General features: G+C 42.3%; 1 protein-coding gene across 2 annotated transcripts; it reads left to right on the top strand.

The window, feature by feature from the left end:
• Positions 1–23484, top strand: LOC123972067 (ephrin type-A receptor 4-like). 2 transcript variants are annotated; one of them, XM_046051283.1, is made up of 19 exons: positions 1–157; positions 861–928; positions 3365–3562; positions 3827–3937; positions 4358–4712; positions 12561–12716; positions 13398–13931; positions 15415–15539; positions 15684–15843; positions 15951–16062; positions 16878–16936; positions 17126–17239; positions 17353–17538; positions 17653–17714; positions 17889–18098; positions 18398–18574; positions 20718–20905; positions 21119–21304; positions 22537–23484. In XM_046051283.1, exons 1-19 carry the CDS (start codon positions 1–3, stop codon positions 22652–22654), a joined length of 3276 nt encoding a protein of 1091 aa, XP_045907239.1. In that variant the 3' UTR covers positions 22655–23484. The 2 variants fall into 2 exon arrangements, with proteins under 2 accessions (XP_045907239.1, XP_045907240.1); XM_046051284.1 differs by lacking the exon at positions 22537–23484 and having other exon boundaries at positions 55–157; positions 20718–20920; positions 21119–21308.

Below are 23484 nucleotides of genomic sequence, written 5' to 3'. Positions count from 1 at the left end.
ATGGAGCCGCTTCTGGCAGCGCGCAGAGCCAACGGGGAACACACACGCTTTCACACGGCACACATGGCTGCAAATTTATGGCGATTATTTCCTACGCTCATCTGGATAATAACATTAGTTTCAAGTTCGAGGACGAGGATTTATCCACCCAACGAAGGTAAGTAAGGAGGGGATCGTCCGACCTGGGTGGCACATTTCTGCTCCTGCACGCCGGGAGACACCGCTGCTTGCGCCTCCCGGATGGTCAAGAGCAGGGCGAACATATGCACGAAACTTGATCAGGCAAAAAAAAAGTTGGATTTGGACAACATGTCACAGTTCTTATCCCTCCTTGCATTTCGCGGAGTTGTGCCCCCAAGGAGTTCAGCACTATGTCCTCTCTTTCCAGTGGTGTCAGGAAAATCTTATGTTTCTTGGATGTTTCCACATGATGTGGCCACTGCAGCGCACGCTGTGGTGTACTGTGGTTTACTTTAAAGACTTACCTTTTATTCGTAACAGTTAAATCTCCAAACTCACACTTTTGGTAGTTTTTTTTGTGTATAAGGTTTGATGTCCTTAAACCAACAACATTTGAAATGATGTAGACTCTTTACATAATATTATGTAATAGAAATGACAGTTATTATTAAAAGTAGTTATATACTATAGAGAATCAAGTTAGGTAAACTTCTTGCTAATTCTATATTCTTCCAAGCTCACCAGTCATTTATATTGTGGTGATCTTGGGATGTGGTAAAGTCTTCCAAGTGCAAAAATGTAACTTGGTTCTCACTGCTAAATAATTGTACTTTCTTATGTTAGTGAAGCAGTGTAGGCTGTTTGCCCTTAAACCACCTGCATGTGTGTATGCATTTTAGTGACCCTGCTGGATACCAGAACAGTGCCAGGAGAGCTGAAATGGGCAGCCAGTCCTTCAGAGGGAGGGGTGAGTGGGAGCTCTTTTTTATTTATTTATTACAGATACACTGTTTACAACCTGTTCTCTCTTTGGAAAACACTCACCCTATCTCTCTCACTTTCTCTCTCTCTCTCTCTCTCTCTCTCTCTCTCTCTCTCTCTCTCTGTCTCTCTCACACACACACACACACACACTCACTCACTCACACACACTTGGTCTGGAAACTGTAAAGATTCATCCCACAGATTTTGAAATGTGCTGTTGTTCACCAAGCCTAAGTGCTAATATGAGATTGCTGGCGTCGTGTTTGGCACGCAAAAAGGCATAAACCAGCTTGGTGGTGGGTGTCGTTTTTCAGGGATTTTTACTACCATGCAGTTGCCAGAATGAATCCTGGAAATATCTATTTTACATTATATCCTCTCATCTCTTTGTACTTTTTGTTGGTACATTGTGCTCTGTCTTTATGGCCTTCCTCCTCCTCTCCCTCTCCTTCTCCTTCTCCCTTTTGCTCAGTGTCTCTCTCCTCTTTGTTGGTTTAAGAATTATTGGTGAACTTGACTCTTATTTCTTCAGTCACCATGCTCTCATTCTCTCACATGCTGCTTGATTGACGGGGTCCTGGTCTGCACGCACTGAGCTTTTGATTACAGAAACCCCCCACCTTCCTCATCCTTTAGCTACACACACACACACACACACACACACACACACACACACCCCACACACACACACACACGCACACACACACACACACACACACACACACACACACACACTCACACAAAACACCATCTCTGTATAGATGGGGCAAGTGCAAAGCTTTTTTACCCTCTGACAGCTGTAATTTCTGTCTGCTGACAAAGACTCCAAAGGAGACAGCCCATGACAGCTTTTTTCACAGCCCTCTTCCTCAATACACACACATATAAACATACAACACACAATGACGTTACCATGTACTCATGTAGGCTACTTATATTCACATACTGTACACAAAGGAGCACATAGTTACGGACTAAAGAGCCGGACCGATACTGGATTTATTGAGGCCGATACTGATATATCTGATAACAATATGTCAGCCGATGTTTTAATATGATACTTTATTGTAAAAAAGAAAGAAAGATAATGCATTTTCAACAGTAAACATAAAAAAGAAAAAAAAAGAATAAAATCAAAACAAAATCATAAATAATGTCAAATATGCATGAAACATTTGTTGCACTGCGGTTTTGCATATCTTCTAACATCTACGTCAATATTAATTTATCAGCATTTATCATCTCTAACAGCCAATAAGATCAGTTCTGATGACATATCGATCAGGCCCAATTAGACACACTCACACACAGGACAACCCCCCCCCCCAAACACACACACATTCTGACATTCTCTGACTCGACCTCTTTTTTCTTTCTTTCGACACGCCGCATTTAGTGTCTATACAGCTCTCACTAGAGCAGATTATTATTCAGTGGCAATAAAAAGACAATTTGGGGCTGGGAGGCTCAGCGGTCATTTGAAGGGTCACAGTACAAGGCAAACAGTGGGCTCTATTGAGATGGATGGTGCAGTGAAGGTTGAGCCTACTTCACTTGCATGGAAACAGTGCCTGTAAAAACCTTGGAGCTGCAACAAATCTGAACCACTGTCCACTGCAGAATATTGATGCAAGAATGAATGTTAGCCTGCGAGGATTCAAATGACAGCAGTGAATTAGATGCCCCAGCATCTGAAATGCATTTAGACTTGTTTTTCTGTATTCAGGAGCACCAACATTTCCTCAAGTGGATAGAACAAAAAAATAAGTTCTCCACAATGAGCATGTTTTTCTAGTCCCTACTATTGTGAGAGTGTTAAAGCATGTGTCTGCCAGGGCTAAAGATTAGAGTTAGTTAACTTTAGAGTTAAACTCTACGTTGTGTCACCGCTTTCAGTTCATGCCAGCACAGTATAAAAATACACAGTAAACATTTATCCACATTTAATTTTTTGTCAAAGTTGCATCATCTTTTGCAGCTGCCACCAGGGTCTATTTTGAAAACACTTACTTGGCGCATTCAAGTACAGAAACTCAAGACGCTTCCACATTCACATTATCTTTTCACAGCATCTGCGTAAATTGTTTGTTTACATCACTTAAAAGCATTGCTACATAGCCGCAAATTATTACATTTTAGATTTCAAATTTTAATTTTTTGGCGTTTAATGGTCACTGATTAGGATCACTTTGTATATGTTTTAATGATGTTTCAAGTATCTACAAATTGATTTTCACACTATTGGCATGAATTGAACCCTGTGGATGCCTTTAAAGTCGGAAATAGAGCATGTATTTATGGTACATATTGTAAAGTGGTGGCCTGTAATGTTAAGTATACTCAGTTTATTGTAAAGTGTAATCAGTGGACGCCATCACAAATGTAGTAATACATCTGTAAATGTGTTCTTCATTTGCAGTGGGAAGAGGTGAGTATTATGGATGAGAAGAACATCCCCATCAGAACATACCAGGTGTGCAATGTCTTGGAACCCAATCAAAACAACTGGCTTAGGACAGACTGGATCCCTCGGTCCGGCGCTCAGCGGGTCTATGTTGAAGTCAAATTCACCCTGAGAGACTGCAATAGCCTGCCAGGGGTCACGGGCACCTGCAAGGTACAAGGAAACATATTTCTAATGTCTTGACAGAGCCTAATGGACATTCTATGGGTTAGGCACAGTAGAAAGTTTAAACAAAATTTGATGATTCTTAAACACGTTAACTTATGCTAATTAGTTAGTGGACTGACTGCTGCTAATGGAGCTTTATTATATATTACAGCTGCTTTGACTCATTATCATATTAAGAGAAAAGATGAGCGCTGATGATGATAAATAGCTGCCTCAGTCTGACTTTTTTTTGTCGCTTTTGTCTTGTAGGAGACATTCAATCTGTACTACCACGAGTCAAACGAAGACAGAGAGAGTTACATCAAAGAGAGCAGTTTCATTAAGGTGGACACTGTGGCAGCAGACGAGAGCTTCACCCAGGTAACACTAAACAACTGAGTCAGGCTTTGAGTTCTTTATGCTCCCTCCTCCGCTTTCTTTAATTTGCTCTTATCTTGAAAGTGAACCCCCCTGTGGGCACTTAGCTGTGATTTTTTTTATTTGTTTTACAAGCACTTTTATCTTGGATGTCCATTCTGCAGTCCCAGGAATGTTGGCACGGTGCTTTTGCTTAGTTCTTACTAAAATTACTTCTGATTTTAGCATTGTAAGCATTACAGATTATTTTACCTTTGTAATCAATAGAAGTCAATCTGGATGAGAGCCAAATGCTGAAAACGTGAAGATCAGCCATGGTTCAATAGCAACTCCCACGTTAGGTTGAAAAAGCAAACTGAGTTAATTAGGGCTGACAAAGTTTACTGCACAATTCATTAATATAGATTAATTCCCTTTCTCCAGGTGGACGTTGGTGACCGCATCATGAAACTGAACACTGAGGTGCGGGATGTAAAAGTCACAACCCGGAAGGGTTTCTACCTGGCCTTTCAGGATGTTGGCGCCTGCATCGCTTTGGTTTCCGTCAGAGTTTTCTACAAAACCTGCCCGCTCACCATCCGTAACCTGGCAACTTTTCCCGACACTGTTACTGGGGCTGATACGTCTTCCTTAGTGGAGGTCAGGGGGTCTTGTGTCAACCAATCAGAAGAGAGGGAGGAGCCTAAAATGTACTGCGGTGCTGATGGAGAGTGGTTGGTTCCTATTGGTGGATGTCTCTGCAACCCAGGATATCAAGAGAAGGGTGGCACATGCAAAGGTAAGAGATGCTGGGTACAACAGAGCTACTGTAGCATCATTTGTTGTTGTTTGTTTTTGTGACTGTCTGACTCATTGGTATTGGACTCGGCTCTCCGCTCCCGTTGTGCTGCCACTTCTGAGTCCCATGTCTCTATGAGTAACAATCATTAGTGCTCGAGTTAACAAGCTTTCCGTTAATGTTGGAAAACAGTGACAGAGATTTGGTTTGTGTATTAATTAACACCTGCTTGGTTATTCCGTGGATTGAATTAATTATTTTCAACGATTTTGTTTAGAATTATTGTTGCCTTAAAGAGGACACTCACATACGTTTAACCATGCAGTATGGTCCACAGCACCACAACATATTAGGGGGTGTTTTTTCCATCTTTTACAGAATGATAGTGAGATCAGACATTAATTCTACTCAAATTTAAGTTTGAAGATAGGTTGGCAAGACAAGACTACTGTGAAACTTATATGTCGGACAGGCATCTATATGGGACAGGCCTTCAAAAAACTCTTGCTCAGCAGGATGGGAATCAAATTGTGTATTTCTACCTGTATGAATATTACTTAATTACGTACTTAATAAAAATTAGGCTACTGAGTCACAACATTTCTTTCATCTCTCTTATTTAACATATAATTCTCGTAAAGCTGAATGAATTATACCTTGGTGCTCATGGTTCCTGTAAAATTAGCTGAACGATTGAATCTAACCAATCTAACGATGTGTAGCATATCTATATTTACACAAGTGTAAACATTTATATTTGTGATCTAAGCAGTTTAGGACTAGGGCTTTAAGATGTTTTCTGCATCCAAACGAACTTCTATAAAAACAGGCGTCTGATTAATTGTCAAAACGTGTAGCCACACCAGGCCAGTAAAAGGGTCAGGCGTGTAATTGGGACTAGGCTTTCAATTGATGTTTTATGGTATGTAACAAACTGCAGTCCAGAAAAGTTGCAGTAAAAATTACAGACGCCTTAAAGGAATAATTCAACATGTTAGGAAATACAAATGGGTTGCTTAGCTTAGCACAAAGTCTGGAAACAGGGGGAAGCAGCAACCAACAAACAAAGCTCACCAATTAATGTGATATATCTTATGGATGCTCCGCTGGCGACAACAAGTTGCTGACCTAACAGCAGCCATCTGGACAAAAAATGTCTTTCTATCACTTACAAATCTGGTCTGAACTTTATGGTAACAAATATGCAAGCTGTTCTCACCTCTCACCAACATACATGTGGAGTGGATGACGTGTAATGTTTGGAAGTGACTGTTGTGATAGTGAAGACTACTGAATATGTGTGTTTGTGTGAGAATGTGGGATGAACAGGGGGACAACAGACTCGGTGGAGACACTTTTACATGGCTTCACTCCCCCTATTCAAACACAAAAACAGCACAGAGACACAACATGTTCGATCACACACACACACACACACACACACACACACGCAGATGGACAGACACCAGTAGAGAAAAGGGAGAGCGACTCACTGATCTGCTCTCTCAGTTTTATTTATGAAGCCTATCCCAGCAGGCTAATTGTATAACAAACAGACCCATAATTCAAAGAGAGAAGAAGAGAAGCTGACAGTGAGAAAGACGGAGAGATGGACATAAAGGGAGGGATGCAGTTGGTGACAGTTGGATGTAGAGGGGAAAAAAACTTGACTTTTTCATCCTCTTTGCAATAAGAACAGCAGTAGCCAAAATTCGCTGTGTGACAAACGTTCTCTAAAACCTTCACCTCGCTTGCCTCGTTTGTTCTGTCTGAAAAGAAGAGGAGGTTTGCGGGGTGGTCCCTGAGGCCTGAAAGATGGTGCTTCTCAACTAGATTTAGGAGAGACCCTTGACTTTGTTGAACCTCCAGCAGATGTGAAGTGCCATCTATCTATCTGCTGCTCTCTTCTCCGTCTCACACTGGCTGTCAGGTTGTTGGCCGGGCTCAGCTGCCTCAGTGGAAATCCATCAAAGTCTGGATGAACACCGAATGCTGCTCAGCGAAAACTCTGACCCTGCAGTATTGGAAAGGCGCCTTGACGCTTCTTCCATTTTAAGTTTGGAATTTGCAGAGAGAAAGGGGGGTGGGGGTGGGGGCAAGCGGGATGGAGGGAAAAGGCAGATAGATTTCAGAGGAGATTTAGACGATCTGTCTCTCCTCCTGTCACTGATGTCTAAATGTTTCTGGATCTTCTAGACTCGCGTGCCTTCACTCAGTCAGTATAACAGACATGGATAGACAGAAACTGAGTATAGTTTGGAAAGAGACACTTGGTATTACGAGTGGGTTCATACTGAACGATGCAGGTAAAAAAGGAATCATGTATCCTTGATTTATGCATGGCTTAAAGGTTTCACATTTTGGGAAATAATGCCTATTCACTCTTGTAGAGAGTCAGATAAATAGGTCGAGGAAGCCACAGCTCCCAGGCCAAGAAATAGTCCCACACATATCCCCCCTGTATAACAGGACTTCTTGTTTCTTCTCTTTGTTTTTTTAGCATATTAAACAAACAAGATATAGCATGTTCATTAGTTATCTATTAAGTACCTCAAATTATAGCAGCAAGCTAAATCATAGAAATAGTTTAAATTTTCTCATTCCTATCTGTTTTAAATGTCTGCCTGTTAAGTATATCATATATCTTAGTTAGATTGACTGTTATTTACATCAAATTTTTGCATTTCTTTTTATATAGCCTTACTTTTTTTCATTATGCATAAGTGTCCTGGTTGCAACAACCACAGTTTGCTTTTTTGTAAATATTTTTACTCTCTGCCTTATGCTTTTGCTTTACTAATACAATTTAGCATTCCCCAACACTCCTGTTGAATCAAACTGAAACAAGAGTAGACTCAGCTAAAACGGTGAAATGTGAAAAGTTCATTTTCAGTCTTGACACAGAGTAATGAGGATGGAGCGGATGAGAGGAGAAGCTCTGGAGAGGAAGAAGGGATTAGATGTTGAATGGGGCGAGAGAGGGATTGAAAGAAGGCCACTGACAGCAGAAGGCATCAATACAGAGCAGCCCCTCCCCCGCTGTGGGTTCGTCATCGGGTGCAAAAGGGGACGAGTAGAGAAACACAAGAGAGAGGGAACTCCCCTTCTTTTCTAAACCCGCGGTTAAGACCGAGGTCACGGCTGAGGCCGATGAAGACGTCAAAAACTCTTGACTGACAGCCACACACACACATACAGAGAGTTTAGCTGCAGAGTGCAGGGTCATGACCGAAGTAGATGAAGACGTCAAAAGTTTGACAGCTGCGATCCGTCTGGGAGGATCGGAAACGAGTAAGCAGAGACAAGAGGCAAAAAGAGGAGAAACAACAGAGAGAATTTGAAATGCGAGCGGTCGGAGAGGGGGAATGAAAGGCTGCTCTATCTTCGACCGTTCGCATTCTGCTTTTTATTTCACTGTTTCTCCACCAGCCTCCTTTTTCTGTCATCTGATTCTGCTCAGTTCTGCTCACTGCCTGGAAGGGTTGGAATCTTTCTGTGTGTGTGCGTGTGTGTTTCCTGCATCCAGAGAGATTTTATGGTTGTGTTTCTTTCCAACGCACCTGCAGTGTCTCGTCAACAGCAGAAAGCGTTTGGACGAGAGGGATGAAAAGAGGTAGAAGAGGGAGGCAGAGAGAAAGAGTGAGCGGATGATAGAAAGAGTGCGTAATCGCTGTATTCAGTCCCTCTAATTATTGCATCCCATTTCTGGACTCTGGACATGTTGGATTGCTGATGTAGTGTGTGTGTGCGTGTGTGTGTGTGTGTGCATGATCATATGTGTGTGTACTGTATCTCTGATTTTCTGCCTAACAAAGCCCTCCCTCCCATGTACTCACAGTTGGAGGACTGCCCAGGAATGCCTAGAGAAGAGTGTGGTGGGGCAAACAGAGAGGGTGGAGTGTGTGTGTGTGTGTGTGTGTGTGTGTTTGTGTGTGTGTGTGTGTTTGTGTGTGTGTGTGTGTGTGTGTATATGTGCACGTATGGCAGGTGACAAAGCAGGCAAAGGAATGGCACAAGTGACTGTGTGAAGCAAGCCAAACCCAGGTGGGGGGAATGGTTTGCATTCCACCATCACAATCAAAGTGTGTGTGTGTTTCTGAATGTGTGTGTGCTATTGTCTCCTTCTCCCAGGTTGTTCTTAATGTAGAGGAGGTTTGCCAACTCCACCAGTCCGTCTGTAGCTCTCTGGCATCGGAACAAGCTGCACTCTCCCTCTCTGTCTTGCTCTCATTATCCCTCCTTTCTCTTCTCCAACTCTTCTCCCTGATCCATGGTCAGGGTTGGGGGGGTTATTGTTGTAGAGCCCCTTTCACATGCTAATGTTCGCACTGTTGGCTTTGGGCAGGCAGGCACACACACGCGCGCACACACACACACACACACACACACACACACACACGCGCACTTTCCCTTTAAACCACCAGTTTTTGTGAGTATTTAAATTTAGATAAACATAAAGCTGAGGCTTCCACTGAGCACATTCCTATGGTTTAAAATGCAAAGTGATGTGAGAAGCTAGTGCCCATGTAAGATATGAGATGATTCTGATAAGAATGTGAGTTGGGGGGGGGCAAGCTGTCCTTTCAATGAAGACTTACAGTAGGGAGAAGATAAGAATCATGGCTTATCGCCAGCATTTCTGTGGGTTTTAATTAACAGGGCATGACCCCTGTGATTAATAGTGTCCCTCCCTCTCGTGTGACAATCAATCCGTCCATCCATCCGTCAATCTGTCCCTCCCTCCATCCATCACAGAGACAGGTGTCAGACTGGAGTAGTCATGGGTACTTCCTCCATCTACACCCCTCTGCTGGGAAGGAAAAAGACATGGTGACAGATAACAAGGGGTCAAGGAGAATACACAGACACCCACACACATGGCTAAGACCCTTGTCGGCACACTGTATACAGTGTGCCGACAAGGCTCTTAGTTGGATTTGCAGGGAGCTGCATTAGCATTTTAGGTAGCAGAAGAATGCATATGCAAATGCCGACAATACTGATAGTAATCAAAGGGCACCTTCCCCTCCGCTTCTCTCCCTCCCCCTCACTCGCTCTCTTTTTCTCTCTTCCCCTCTTTATCTCTCGCTCCTTGTCAGTCTTTTTTTACCCCCTCCCTGTCTCTCCCAGTCAACCTTCCCCATCCTTTACACTCTCTGTCACTTTCCCTTACTTGTCTCAAGCAGAGGAACAGCTGATTACAGCTTATTCACTCCGCTGCTAACAGGCAAAACGTGAAAATGTGTTTAGACATGCACACATCTATCCAAGCTTTCCCTATCAGCGTGTGTGTATGTTTGTGTCCACGTCCCTCCCGGTTTACTGGTTGAGCTTGCGCTCTTCACGGCCCTTGGTGGCGTAGGGTTAATGTTGGGTTAATGGCACTCCTATGAGCTCTTATTCCAGGTCAGCAGCACTCCCCCACCCCTGTCGAAACCAGCACTAAAAAAGACACAAAAGTCTACAGACAACAGAGACAATAGAGACATAAGAGGGCGCTGAAGGAAGTTTATGGCTTCAAATACTTGCTCCTTTCTTTCTCTTCCTCCCTCATTCTGTCCTCTGCATTTGGAAACAAGAATAGAGGATTGGGTGGGACAGAGACGAAGGCAGTGTGCTACCCCCTGGCAGAGTCTTGTTTAGCCCTATAATCAACCTTTAAGTCCTTAGCAGGTCAAATACCTTTCTCTGTCTCTCTCCGTTTAATTCCCTCTCTTTCCCATCTATGGCCTACGAACCTACACTGATGATTAAAAACAAAGGAATGTGCACAACAGAGGAAGAGTGATAATTTGATGATATCTGCACACTATGATGATCATTCACCACATGACAGCCAACCTTATCAGCTGTAAATGTTTTTATGAATTCACAGGTTTTGACTGCACAGTTTTTCGGCCGTGTGTGTTTGCGTGCAGTCTCACTTGAACTGATATCAGTATTGAGCCATTAAAGCTGCTGCCCGGCTTCAAAGCTTTCTGGAGGTCTGACACTTGGAGAGAAGAGGGATATATGGGGCTACAGCAAGAGTGAGAGAAGTATCAGAAACACAAAGACAGATAAGTAGAGGTCGAGGAGGAAGTGCACGGGGAGCGAATGAGGGTGGTTGTGAAAAATGTGAAAGGGAGGGCAAATGAGTGTGTGAAAGAGCAAATCTATGGAGGCTCGTGCAGATGGGGCAGGATGGTCGGTGTGAGTAGATTACAGAGGAGACTTCCTCCCTCTCATCATCTTGATGAGAGTGTCATAAAGCACTCGAACACACACACACACTCTCTCATGTACGCACACACACTATTCCCACATTCCTATCCACTCCCACTGGGATGTCTTCATCTCCCTTGGAAATGTGAAAGGGTTGGAGAGGGGTGGGGGGTGGGGGGCGAGAACCGGGAAAGATGGTGGGATTGAGGAAGGAGAGTGAATAGAGTGTGATGATGAAAAAGAAGGTGTTGAAAAAATGATTGCAGTGGAAACAAATGAAGGATTTCCTTCTGAAATTAAAGAGAGAGAAAAAAACATCTCTAACCAGCCACACTTTGTCTTCTCTTTTGCTCCACCAGTGGATGTCAAGCAGTATAATTATGCACTCATTTATTGTATTGTTGCTCTGTCAATGCTTGAATTCCTTGGTATACAGAGAGAAGATTTCTCTCCCTCCCCTCCCCCTCTGCCTCTCTCGCACCCTCTCTCTTTCTCTGTTGCTCCTCTTTCATATATTTAAATGTCAGTTATATTTGTGTGGGCTGCCGACACTGTGGAGTTTTGATGTATTCAGTTCTAGTGTTTCTGTGTGTGAGTGTGTGAGTGGGAGCTCATCAGTAAGTGTTCTTATAGGTGTTTCTTCTTTGCTCATCAAAGATAAAAGCAGTCCCCCTCCCCTTCACCCTATATCTATTTCTCTCTATAGAGTTTTCTTTACAGCTGTTTATCTTCAGATCGAAATGCAGTCCATGTGTTGATTAACTTGTTGTCTGGGCTGTCAGTATGGAAGACAGCAAAGACTGTATCAAGGGTCAAGGGTCAGCTGACCTGAAGTCATTGTCCCCACATCAGGAGGGACTTTAGTTACTATAAATTGATATTTTAAAGATAGTGTTTAAAGGAGTGTTTTTCATCAAGACACATTGTACATTGACAAAGCCAATTTTTGGAATATTTCTAAACCAACATTGCTTGACATTTTTTCAGTGGAGCACCATGACACTGTAAATATGCATTGTCACCTTTGTGATTGTGCACAGTAGGGCTGCAGCTAATAATTTATTTTCATTTTTGATTCATCTGTTGATTCACTGATTAACTGTAGCAGCTACAGCAAAAGGAAACCACACATAATCTCCCACATCCCATGTTGACATATTTAAATTGCTTGTTTTGCCCCACCAACAGTCTAAAACCAAAAGATTCAGTTAACTATCATAGAAGACAAAAAAACCCAAAAAGATTTACATTTTGTGAATTGTAACTAATGAGTATTTGGGCATTTTACTTTGCTTAAACATTCAATCAATTATCTAAATTGTTGCTCATTAAATTTCTGCCAATGAATCGACTGATCAGCTCTAATAAACATTTGTTTGTCCATGTCCACATGATAGTTAATTATGAATGCAGGTAAAGCTGGGAATTGCTTTTCAAAGCGTTGCTCTATAACACCACTAGTGGTCAAAAAATCCCACAGGTTAACTTTAAACAAGCACTGTGTTCAGTTCTTTTTTGTGTCTTTAGTAAAGTTTGTGTCAATGTGGCCTGTTTTTATCATCTTTGTCTGATGCTGGTGTACATGGTGAAACATTGTTCCTGAAGTGGAGTTTTAAATGTGTCTTTGTCTCTGTCCCTCTGCAGCCTGCTCTGTTGGTTTTTACAAGGCCAAGTCTTCCGATGCAGGATGCTCCAAGTGTCCTCCACATAGCCACTCGCTCAGAGACGGGGCGACTGTCTGTGACTGCAACTCTGGATTCTTCCGCGCTGACAGTGACCCTCCCTCCATGGCCTGTACCCGTAAGAACACACACACACACACACACACACACACTCACACACAGATAATTAATGTGACAATATGTGTGTGCATTGTTTGCAAATAAAAGCGAAAAAAGCACACTCATTGTCTCCCAACCTCTCTATCGCTACGAAACAGAAGGAGACACAAACTTGTCTGAATGCCACCTCTGTTTCATGATCCCATTACTTATGACTAAGCCACCATCTACATCCTGTCTGGGAGTGATAACTAAAGACATTGAGAAGTGAATAAATGTTCTCCCTCTCTCTCTCTCTCCCTCTCTTTATTTCTCTCTCTCTCTTAAGTATCTTAGTAGGTCCTGGTTGACAGAGTTGGAGACCTCAGTCTGTGTGTCATAAACTTAATTATGCCTATTTACAGCACATGGTTTCCTTGGCCTGGGAAAAATGAAAACACACACACACACACACACATACACAGACACACACGAAATACCACAGAAGAAAACATCCAACCCATCAAAAACATCTCTGAACAGTATGGTTTTCAGTCTGATGCCAGATCTCTACATTTTAACTTGTGCCAGCACCTCACATCCCCCCCCACCCCCCCACCCCACACACACACACAAACACCCCATATACTTCCACTTCCTTTCTGTGCAGTATATAGTGTAAGCTTGTTCATGTTTAAGCTTATCCCTCTCTCTTCTTCAGAGCCACCGTCAGCCCCGCAGCAGCTCATCTCTGTGGTGAATGAGACCTCGGTGGTCTTGGAGTGGGCCCCCCCTCGCCGGCTGGGAGGACGAAGCGACACCAGCTACAGTCTGGAGTGTCTCATCTGTCAAACAGGGAGCCACAGTCAGACTGGCGGTAAAGCTCTTCCCAGGAATCGTAGCATCTCCCAGCTTGAGGCTCAGCACAGTGGCCTGGGGATGCAGTCAGACCAGGGGATCGTGGGATCTGAAGTCCAGTCAGGGAGAGGCGTCTTCCAGAGCAGGCCAGTACCTGGCGACTACCCGAGACTTGGCTCAGGCTCCATCTCCAGCTCTCAGCTCTGCCTGCCCTGTGGGCCCGATGTGCTCTTCTCTCCCAGCCAGGCAGGCCTGAAGTCCACCAGGGTGGTGGTGAGCGAGCTCAGGGCCCACACACACTACACCTTCATCGTCCACGCGCGCAATGGTGTCTCCCAAGCCAGCGGTGCAGGGGCAGCCCAGAGTGTGTCTGTCACCGTCACCACCAACCAAGCTGGTGAGAAGAATTGTTTGAGTGTGATAAACACAAAATGTGCTTATAGATGTCGTTCGTAAGTGGGTCAGCACAATGAAAACTGCTGTTCACTGCATGTAGGTCCACAGGTAAGCAAGCCCCCGTGAGTAATCTTCAAAACTGTGGAAGCATGATATGAACAAGCTCCGTACTTCTGCATACTTGCATGCTAAGGCTAGTATGCACCCTAAACACTTCAGTGCTGAAAAATAGCTGTTGTTGATGTGTTTTTGCATTCAAAATTATGGAGATGTATTTAGAATATACAATATACTTATTTTTTATGCCATAATGCTTAATGGTCCAATTGCATCTTAAGAATGCTTTCTTAAGATCCACATGAGCCACGGGTTTCTTCATTTAAATAGACATGCTATACATTTACAATAAATTTGAAATGCAGTTAAAATACATTAGCACTTTTTGAAACATTAAAGATATTACATTGTAATAATGTATTCAACTACTTCTATTGCAAATGCACATCAAATGCATTGATTGCATAATGCTACAATAGAGTTCAGTAGAAGAAAAATAATTTAACACAGACACGTCCATCACAGAACAGGCAGGACCTGTTTTCTCCACTTTTCTTGCTTTCTCTCTACTGGAAACTCTTGCTCTTACTATCACTGTCATAGTTGCCATAGTTATTACTCTGTCCTCCTACACCTAACAGCAGCTGAATTAATTATAGGGTTGTTCTCAAGGGGATGTCAGAAAGCATTCTGGGAAATGTAAATCACTGACTTAAATGCAAATAGACTTAGCCGGTTGGGCGGAAAGTAGATGTGACGTAGTAAATGACAACAGTACATAGCAAAATTGTTACACATAACAGCATTAATGTATCTCAGGGTGGGGTTTTCCTTTTGTCAGCTCTTGACCACGGAAGTGTGTGAGCACCCAGATTTTATGGTGTGTTTCATTTTAGTTGTGAAGGTGTCAGCTGGTGTGTGGCTCTCCTCACACATGCTCTCCATTAGTTTCAGTGTGTGCTTTTTTTGTTCCTTTTTTTTTTGTGCATGCTGTTACATCTCAACTGTCGTTACTTCGAGTCTTTATGGTGGCATTTTAGAAAACGGCGCACCTGCTTAGTTCCAGGTGCCCTGGGGAAATAACTTAGCTGTGTGTGCACAGCATGAGAGCTGTCTGGGATGTGTCAAGTCCAACCTGCACCACCATATGGCCCCGATATTATATGAACAGCCACAAAGGAGGACAGACACCATCAAGGGTTGGGAAAATGAGCGATGTAAGAAGAGAGAGAGTGGAAAATGAATTAAAACCAATGAGCTTTAGGTCAGTTCTCAGGTGCACTGGGTGAATGGGATTGTTGACAAACAGGCACCTACATACCATCTGAGCTGTATGCAGTGATGTCATCTTATAAGCCAGTTTGCCATTCTACAAAGTTAACCTAGTGTTACTGAATCATCTCCCCCCATCTTACTCTCCCTGTCAGCTCCCTCTCCGGTGTCGTCCATCCAAGCCACTGATGTCACCAGGCACAGTCTGTCGTTGGCTTGGCAACAGCCAGATCGACCCAATGGGGTCATCCTGGAATACGAGGTCAAATTCTATGAAAAGGTGAGGCGCCTGCAGGTTAATGCAGCTCAGGCTGATGTCTGGGATGTCAATACGCTGGCACGCTGTTTGTATTTCACTGATGGGGAAGATGGATTTGCAGTCAGGCATTGAAAAGAGCCCCTTCTCTTTGTCCCCTCTAATCAGGATCAGAGAGAGAGGTCCTACCGCATAATGAGGACTTTCTCTCGGATTGTCGATGTCACGGGTCTCAACCCCCTAACTGTGTACGTGTTTCATGTGCGTGCTCGCACAGCTGCTGGATACGGAGAGTTCAGCGCTCCATTTGAGTTCTCCACCAATTCAGGTATTCAGTGACAGTAATGTTGAGTAGTTTTTGATGATGCATTCAAATTTGTTGTTACAAAGTTTACAACTTTTCTGGTTGGTGAATTTTGGGCCCTTATTTGTTAGACCCCTTCCCTCTGATTGGAGAAGGAGTTAACTCAGCCTTCCTGCTGCTGTCTGTCAGTGGGGTTGGAATTTTACTGCTGATATCTGCAGCTGTCTTCATCATTAGCCGCAGGTATACACACACACACACACACACACACACACACACACACACACACATCTAAGCATCCATACTGGCAGGCATGCACACCTATAAGCTTGTTAGGTAGACTAGAAGTTTCCCATCAATGCATCACTGACGTCAGTATACAGTATGTACTGCCTCTACCTTAACTACTGCTTTTGACCAAACTGCCTCAATGCACACAAAGAACACACACAACTCCCCTACTATTGTGTGGCTAAATAATGTGTGTGTGTTACCTGAAGCTTTGAAAGGGGATTAGAGTGGAGACAGTGATAATCCCTTTGTCCCTGACTTGTCATTACTGTCTCTTCAGCAGCACAGCTTGTGTGTCAGCTTCCGCTGGTGCGCACACTCTCACACACACACGCGCAAATCCCACAAACACACACATTTGCACACACACCTGCTCACCCACAAAGGTGTTTTTGACAGTTTCTTTGTTTAATGGAAAACACCTTTTATCTTGCGCTACCTGAGGCATCGCCCATCCTCCCTCTATTCCTTAAATGCTTTCATCTGCTCGCTCTGTCTTTCCTGCAGCCGGTTACTCTGTGTTCTCATTGTCATCGCTTTCTATTGCGGCGAATCCGGAAAAACCCAATGAATGCACAGCACTACTGGGAAAAACCACACAAAGTTAAAAACAAGATGACACGTGGTATTTTGTCAGGTGTCTTAACTGTAAAAAGCACAATAAAAACGCGTGAGAAGTGGAAAGAACTGGTCACAGGAATGCTGTGACAGACTTCCATGTCTTTTTTGTGTCTGTGTGTTAAATGTCATTTCTTATGTCTCATCAGGAGGAGCAAGTACAGTAAAGCAAAGCAGGACTCAGAGGAGGAGAAACATCTCAACCCAGGTACTGCACGAACACACTGTACTGTAAAAACAGACAGAGACAAAATGCTGTTTTTTTCCTTCTCTTTTTTTCAATCCACCTGCACACATCTTATACACATACTGCCAAAGACATTTACATAACATATGCAGCAGTTATACAACTCAAATCTCTCACCCTCCTCTGCATCCCACCTCTCCTCCATGGCAGGAGTTAAAATCTACGTGGACCCGTTCACCTACGAAGACCCCGATCAGGCCATCCATGAGTTTGCCAAGGAGATTGATGTTAGCAGTATTCACATTGAGAGGGTTATTGGCATGGGTAAGTATGGCATCAGTGCTTGCTTGCGCACGCACGCACACACACACAAACCCACACACATGCTTACTTGCTTACTTGGGGGGCTGACACTGCCGTTTGCTCTGTGCGTGTAGGAGAGTTTGGGGAGGTGTGCAGTGGTCGGCTGCGTGTGCATGGAAAGAGGGAGATCTACGTAGCCATCAAGAGTCTGAAGGCAGGATACTCTGACAAACAGAGGAGGGACTTCCTGTCTGAGGCGTCCATCATGGGACAGTTTGACCACCCAAACATCATCAGGCTGGAGGGTGTTGTGACAAGATGTGAGTTGTTGACAGAATCAGCAAACTCTTAGGAGTAGTAGTATTTAGGTTCTGTGCGTGTTGTAATTCAGCCTAATATTAACTAACTAATTAACTAACTCTTTACCTGTTTAGGTAAGCCATTAATGATCATCACAGAATACATGGAAAATGGATCCCTGGATGCTTTTCTTCGGGTACATGCATTTTATTACGTTGTCTTATTTTGACTCTGAAAAAAAGTCCAGCCTTTAGCAGTATTTTTCCAGTTTGCTGAAAATGTACCAAATCACAGATCAGTGCTGACTGTCCAGCTAGTTGCAGATGTTTATGTTAACCTCCTCTCCTGTCTCTACATTTCAATGTTTCAGAAACATGACGGCCAGTTCACAGTGATCCAGCTGGTTGGCATGCTGCGTGGCATCGCCTCAGGTATGAAGTACCTGTCAGACATGAGCTACGTTCACAGAGACCTGGCAGCTCGAAACATCCTGGTCAACAGCAACCTGGTGTGTAAGGTGTCTGACTTTGGCCTGAGTCGGGTTCTGGAGGAAGACCCAGAGGCTGCCTACACTACAAGGGTAAGACACATGCAAAAATAATATATATACACACAAACTGGATGTGAACTTATACATACCATCTGCTGTTTGTTATTCTCTTGATTCCACATTTATTATTGTTCATCACTTAAACTTTTACAGCTTGTTTATTTATATGCACTTGTTTCTGTTAAAAGATGCCTTTGAATTTATCTATCTATTTTCTCGATTCAGATAAATGAATCAATGGGGAAATCAACTGAGCCAAAAATCAACAAATGAAACAAACTAATTCCAATTTTTTACTAAACCAAAATGACTTTTACTGCTGTTTTTAGGAGGCCACTGGGACTTATCTTTCACCTGGAGGCAAGATCCCCATCAGATGGACCGCTCCGGAGGCCATATCCTACAGGAAGTTCACCACGGCCAGCGATGTTTGGAGTTACGGTATCGTCATGTGGGAGGTGGTTTCATACGGAGAAAGACCCTACTGGGACATGAACAACCAGGACGTGAGTAATACTTTTATTGTCTGAACTATGAGTTGCCTCAAAGACAAAAGAGTGAGCTCATTTATGAAAGCTTTTGTAAATTTTAAGGTAAATGTGAAATCAAAATACTGGGTCACCTCCACTGTTAATGTATAATGAATTCAGAGAATGACTGATTTAGATCAAGCATATGGATTACTCTTGCACTTACTAGCAGCACAAGTCGCAACCCAACTTCATAGTCTGATGTAGACAAACTTTACGACTTAACCATATTGTTTTAAACAGTTATTTAGACTTCACCCAAAATGTTCTTTAAGATTTCCCATTGCTTTGTAAAACTATGTACACAAGTATATAAGGTACGGTAGATCTAATGAATGTTTATGGTCTGAGTAATAACTCAAAGATTCACTTTCATATTCATTTCCAAATAAGAGGTTAATATAATGCGCTCAACGTGGGCTTTTGCTTAAAAGCTGTCTGTGTTATTGCTCATGTGGTCGCCCCCGTGCACTCTGTTGTGAAACTATGTCTATCAGATGTTAGCTATGAAGTTGATGAGTAAAATGTTAACTGAAAAGGAAGATGGCCAAAAATATGAACTCTCAAGTTTCTTGTCAAGTTCCCATTTTAAATAACCGTTCGTAGCACAGTCTCTGAACACAGTAACAACCATTAACATTATCATCAATTACAGTTTTCTTAAAGATAATTTGTGTGCTGTGAGAAATAATGTTCAAATTAAACTTTTTCTTCCATACAGTCCACCAATTGGACTTAAACTAACATAATTTTGACAGATAAATAAATGAAAAAGGAGCCACTTCTTCAGGATGTTTTAAGAGAAAACTTTTAGAGGAAAATAAATTCCTCTGGGTGACATACTGAATTCTGACTCAGTGTCTTTGACCTTTGCACCATTTAAAATATAGTAAATTAAGCCTTTAAATCACCCAGCAGAAGGCCAAGATTTTGTTCACCAGTCACAGGATGTTTTATTGGAGATAAACATTTAGACTCATAAATTTCATAGAAACGGCTACATAGTGTTCCTCAGGCCAAGCACACACTATATAAATTTAGGGGTGATTTAGTTGTTCTGAACAGTTTTTGTGATCTGAGACAAAAATCCAGTTTCAGAGCAAATTTGCAATCACTCTTCTATCAAAGCTTGTTAAGTTTGAGTAGGTCAAAGAGCCAGTCTGGCATATGGAAATTTTCAAACATGATTGATTTCATCTGCAGCACAGCTGTAGTCTAAGAAAACTTTCCTGATGAGCCATTCTCTAGATACTTTATCCATCTTATTTGCTTTCTTTTTCTTTCTTGAGGAGCAATTTGTAAATGCTGAGACCTAACTCCGATGTCCATCATGAATAAGCATCGATAAGTGAATGTAAATAAATGAAGACTAAAAAATAACAGCTAACTAACTTACTTCATGGCAACAATAAACTACCTGTTTAAATCCCCGAACCATTTAAACTATAGTTCCAAAACTTAGTGCTTATATTATCCTCTAAATAGGAGTAAGACAAAGGGAGAACAGGAGTTACAAAATCCATTGATATGAACCTTTTTTTAATGTTGCAGTATAATATTTTTAAGGCTCAAGAAGCACAGTTGTCTCAGTTGTGTCTGAGCGGGGAGCCTGCAGTGTCAGACTTTGAAAACCCCTGATGAACAGTATTGTCCCACAGTATAATGTACAAAGGAAATAGAGGAGCTGCTCACAGCTGCAAAAAATTAAAATAAATTGCAGATGGCGGTGAGACAGCTCTTCAGAGAGCTTGGAAAACAACCAGATAAGTAATACATTTTCAGCAAAAGGCTTTACATTCTTTTTGTGAAATTTAATGGGCGGTGGTGTTTCAAAGAGGCAGTTTGATTGATGTCTGTTTCATTATTTCCTGTACCAATCCTCGAAGTACAATGATTTATTTTATACTAACTGTAAAAACAGTATACTATGACAATAAGTATGCAGTATAGTGTGTGCACTGTATACTCTTAGTGTACAGTGTGGAACTGGGACAAACACTGAGCTGTGCAAACTTCTATTTTTTCTTATTATTGTTTTAGTTCGGCATTCGTGAAAGCCTTATCTTTGTATCTAGCCTGTTGAAAAAATATTAAACCTCCACCTCTGTCCTTCCTTTAGGTGATTAAAGCGATTGAAGAGGGCTACCGTCTGCCTGCTCCCATGGACTGTCCTATGGTGCTGCACCAGTTAATGTTGGATTGCTGGGAGAGAGAGCGAGCAGAGAGACCAACCTTCAGCCAGATACTCAACATGCTGGATAAACTCATCCGTAACCCTGGTACTCTGCGTCGCACAGGAGGGGACAGGTGCATACTATTAATGTAAATACAGGCATAAATGATTATGTAGAAATACATACTGGTACATAAACTTTGATATCCGCATTCATACTGGACTCACACCCACATCTGCATTCTTTCACCCAGATTATTATGCCTACATGCAAAGTGCTTCCATTTCAGTACTTTGCCACCACCAACCTGCTTGCTCTCTCTCTCTCTCTCTCTCTCTGTTTACAGACCCACAGCCACTATGCTAGAGTCGGGGGTGAGTTCAGAGGTGTGTGTGTCAGTCGTACCGGAGGTGTGTGTGCCAGAGTGGTCTGTGTGTGAGTGGCTGCAGTCCATCCGGTTGGAGAGGTACAGAGACACTCTGGCAGCAGCAGGATACACCAGCCTTGACAGCCTCCTCGCTCTCACACACCAGTAAGTGCACGTCCGTGTGAAAATGGATTAATATGGCGTTTACTCATCACATTTCTCAGCGGAAAAACTTAAGCTTGCACACACAGAATCACATCTCTGCTTTTACTCAACAGTCATGCTTGAGTCAAAACAAGCAACAGCAATTCTTTCGTATATTACTGTCAGAAGGAGAAAATCTGTCACATGAGAAAAGATATCCTACTTATTCAGTCTTCATAATAACATTAACACCTGCTGTATTTTGTGGTATTGTAGTAGCACAAACATGAAACAGCAAAATGTATTTGCAAACATAAAAGAACAGAGCATAAAACAGCAAAAAACAGGTTTGTATGAAGTATCTCAACAAAGAATGCATGAAAAAGTTTGGAAGAGAACTTTAAATTCAACATACTTTCTCACCTCCACACACCCTGCTAACCGCGGCGTGTGGAGTGAGGAGGTTTTGGGCGCTGTTCTGCGATCCAATAAACATACTGACACCTTTACACTTTGTCAAGATGTCAGTAGATCAAATGCATTATATCAAAATAAAGTTTTGATGTACCTTGCCCTATTTAGTGTGTAATGTGAGCAGAAACCTACAGTGAAATACTCCTTTAATTAAATGATAACTCGCGTTTCACCATTTTATTTTTCCTTAAGATCCCAAATCCAACAGTGAATTTATCTAAACTTTAACTAAAATGGTATTGTGTAATGTTTTCTCTGTGTCACACAGCTCTGTTGTCATCCAGAATCATACCAATGCTTGGGTGATATATTTCCCTAATTTAAATGAATGTGGCCTTTGTAAGTGCATTTTCTTGTCACTGAGCATGCTCAGGGATGTGATTTCTTGTTAACATTGCAATGCTTTGTTGCTTTACTCTTCTGTGTTTGTATTAGTTCTGAATGAAAATGGAGTTGCATGACACAAAGGCACAAACTATATCAGGCTTTGGCTACGCAGACAACTTGATAATATGGTTACAGCTTAATTGGTAGACAGGGCTGGCTCTTAATTGTCAGACTGGTGGTAAAATGGTTGTTCACATGTCCTTGAGCAGATGCTGAAGCCCAAACAGCTTCATGTATGTGTTTGAGGAAAAAGTCCCTTTGGACAAAAGCATCTGCCAATTTTCCTGAAATGGATGATAAAAAAAGAAAAATCCAACCCGGCCTTATCCTTTGAATACTGCATGGTGTGGTTTTGTGTGTTTTAACGTACATCTTTGTCTCTGCACCCACAGGGAGATGGACAGACTTGGAATAATCACGCCGTCTCACCAGGACATACTAATTGCTAGTGTGCAGCAAGAAATGTTGTCTCAAATGCAGCACATGCAACACACTATGGTTCCAGTCTGAGCCAAAGAGTGGATACAAACCTGTTTTGAGAAGAATTTCATTTACCTCATCCATGCACTTTAGAGGGCCTTTTCACCAGTGGGAATACAAGGAGTGGAGCAAAGTAAGTGTACGGTGTGAAAAGAGAAAAGAGAGAGAGAGAAAAGCAGCACTTTTGTGAACTTCTATCCCGTGGAGTTTTCTAAAAAACCATGATCTGGACGTGGCCACAGATAGCATTAAGCTACTGCGAGCTTAGACTGAAGCCCCATCCTCTTATCCAGTTCTATTTTTCATTCTTTTATTATCTGTTTTGTGAAGGCTGACACATAAGGCTGTGCATAAGCAGAATGGCTTCCAACTTTTTTTTTGCTGCTTTGGGCTTGACTTGAATAAAATGTGTTGCTCATGTGTCTGCGTGTGTGTGTGTGTGTGAGGTGTGTGTGGCGTATGTTGCCTGAATGCACACAACATGGAATCTCCCCTGTCTTTGAATATTCTGAATATGCAAAGTTACCCAAGAGAGAGAGTGAGAGGAGCCGGACAGAATGTATCATTACGAGCTCTTACCTGTGTCATATTGGAAGATCATACTAACAAACTGTATGATTTGCTTGTGTTTTTTAAATGTTTTTATTTTTATTTTTAATTGTATGAATTATTGTTTCTGTTGAATTAGACATTTAGAGTAGAATGTCATCCATCTGTGTCAGTTGTATATGTCTCTTGTTTGATGCTAAGAATTAGCTACATGAAGAATTTTGTTTATTTATGGTCTTTTTTTATCTAGTTTGTACATTGTAAAATAGAAACACTGAGGAAATATTGTTATGATTGCCATATTGCAATAA

This window comes from Micropterus dolomieu, linkage group LG06 (assembly GCF_021292245.1).
Source record: "Micropterus dolomieu isolate WLL.071019.BEF.003 ecotype Adirondacks linkage group LG06, ASM2129224v1, whole genome shotgun sequence".
NCBI classification, from domain to species: domain Eukaryota; kingdom Metazoa; phylum Chordata; class Actinopteri; order Centrarchiformes; family Centrarchidae; genus Micropterus; species Micropterus dolomieu.
Note: the sequence above shows the minus strand (reverse complement) of the source record. Positions and strands in the feature narration are given on the sequence as shown.

What these genes read in the sequence shown, in the direction of transcription:
- LOC123972067 (XM_046051283.1), top strand. Translation starts at nt 1, where the DNA reads ATGGAGCCGCTTCTGGCAGCGCGCAGAGCCAACGGGGAACACACACGC. An exon ending in GAAGGGTGGCACATGCAAAG is followed by an intron (nt 4,713 to 12,560) that starts GTAAGAGATGCT and finishes GTCCCTCTGCAG; the next exon opens with CCTGCTCTGTTGGTTTTTAC. An exon ending in CCCTGGATGCTTTTCTTCGG is followed by an intron (nt 17,715 to 17,888) that starts GTACATGCATTT and finishes TCAATGTTTCAG; the next exon opens with AAACATGACGGCCAGTTCAC.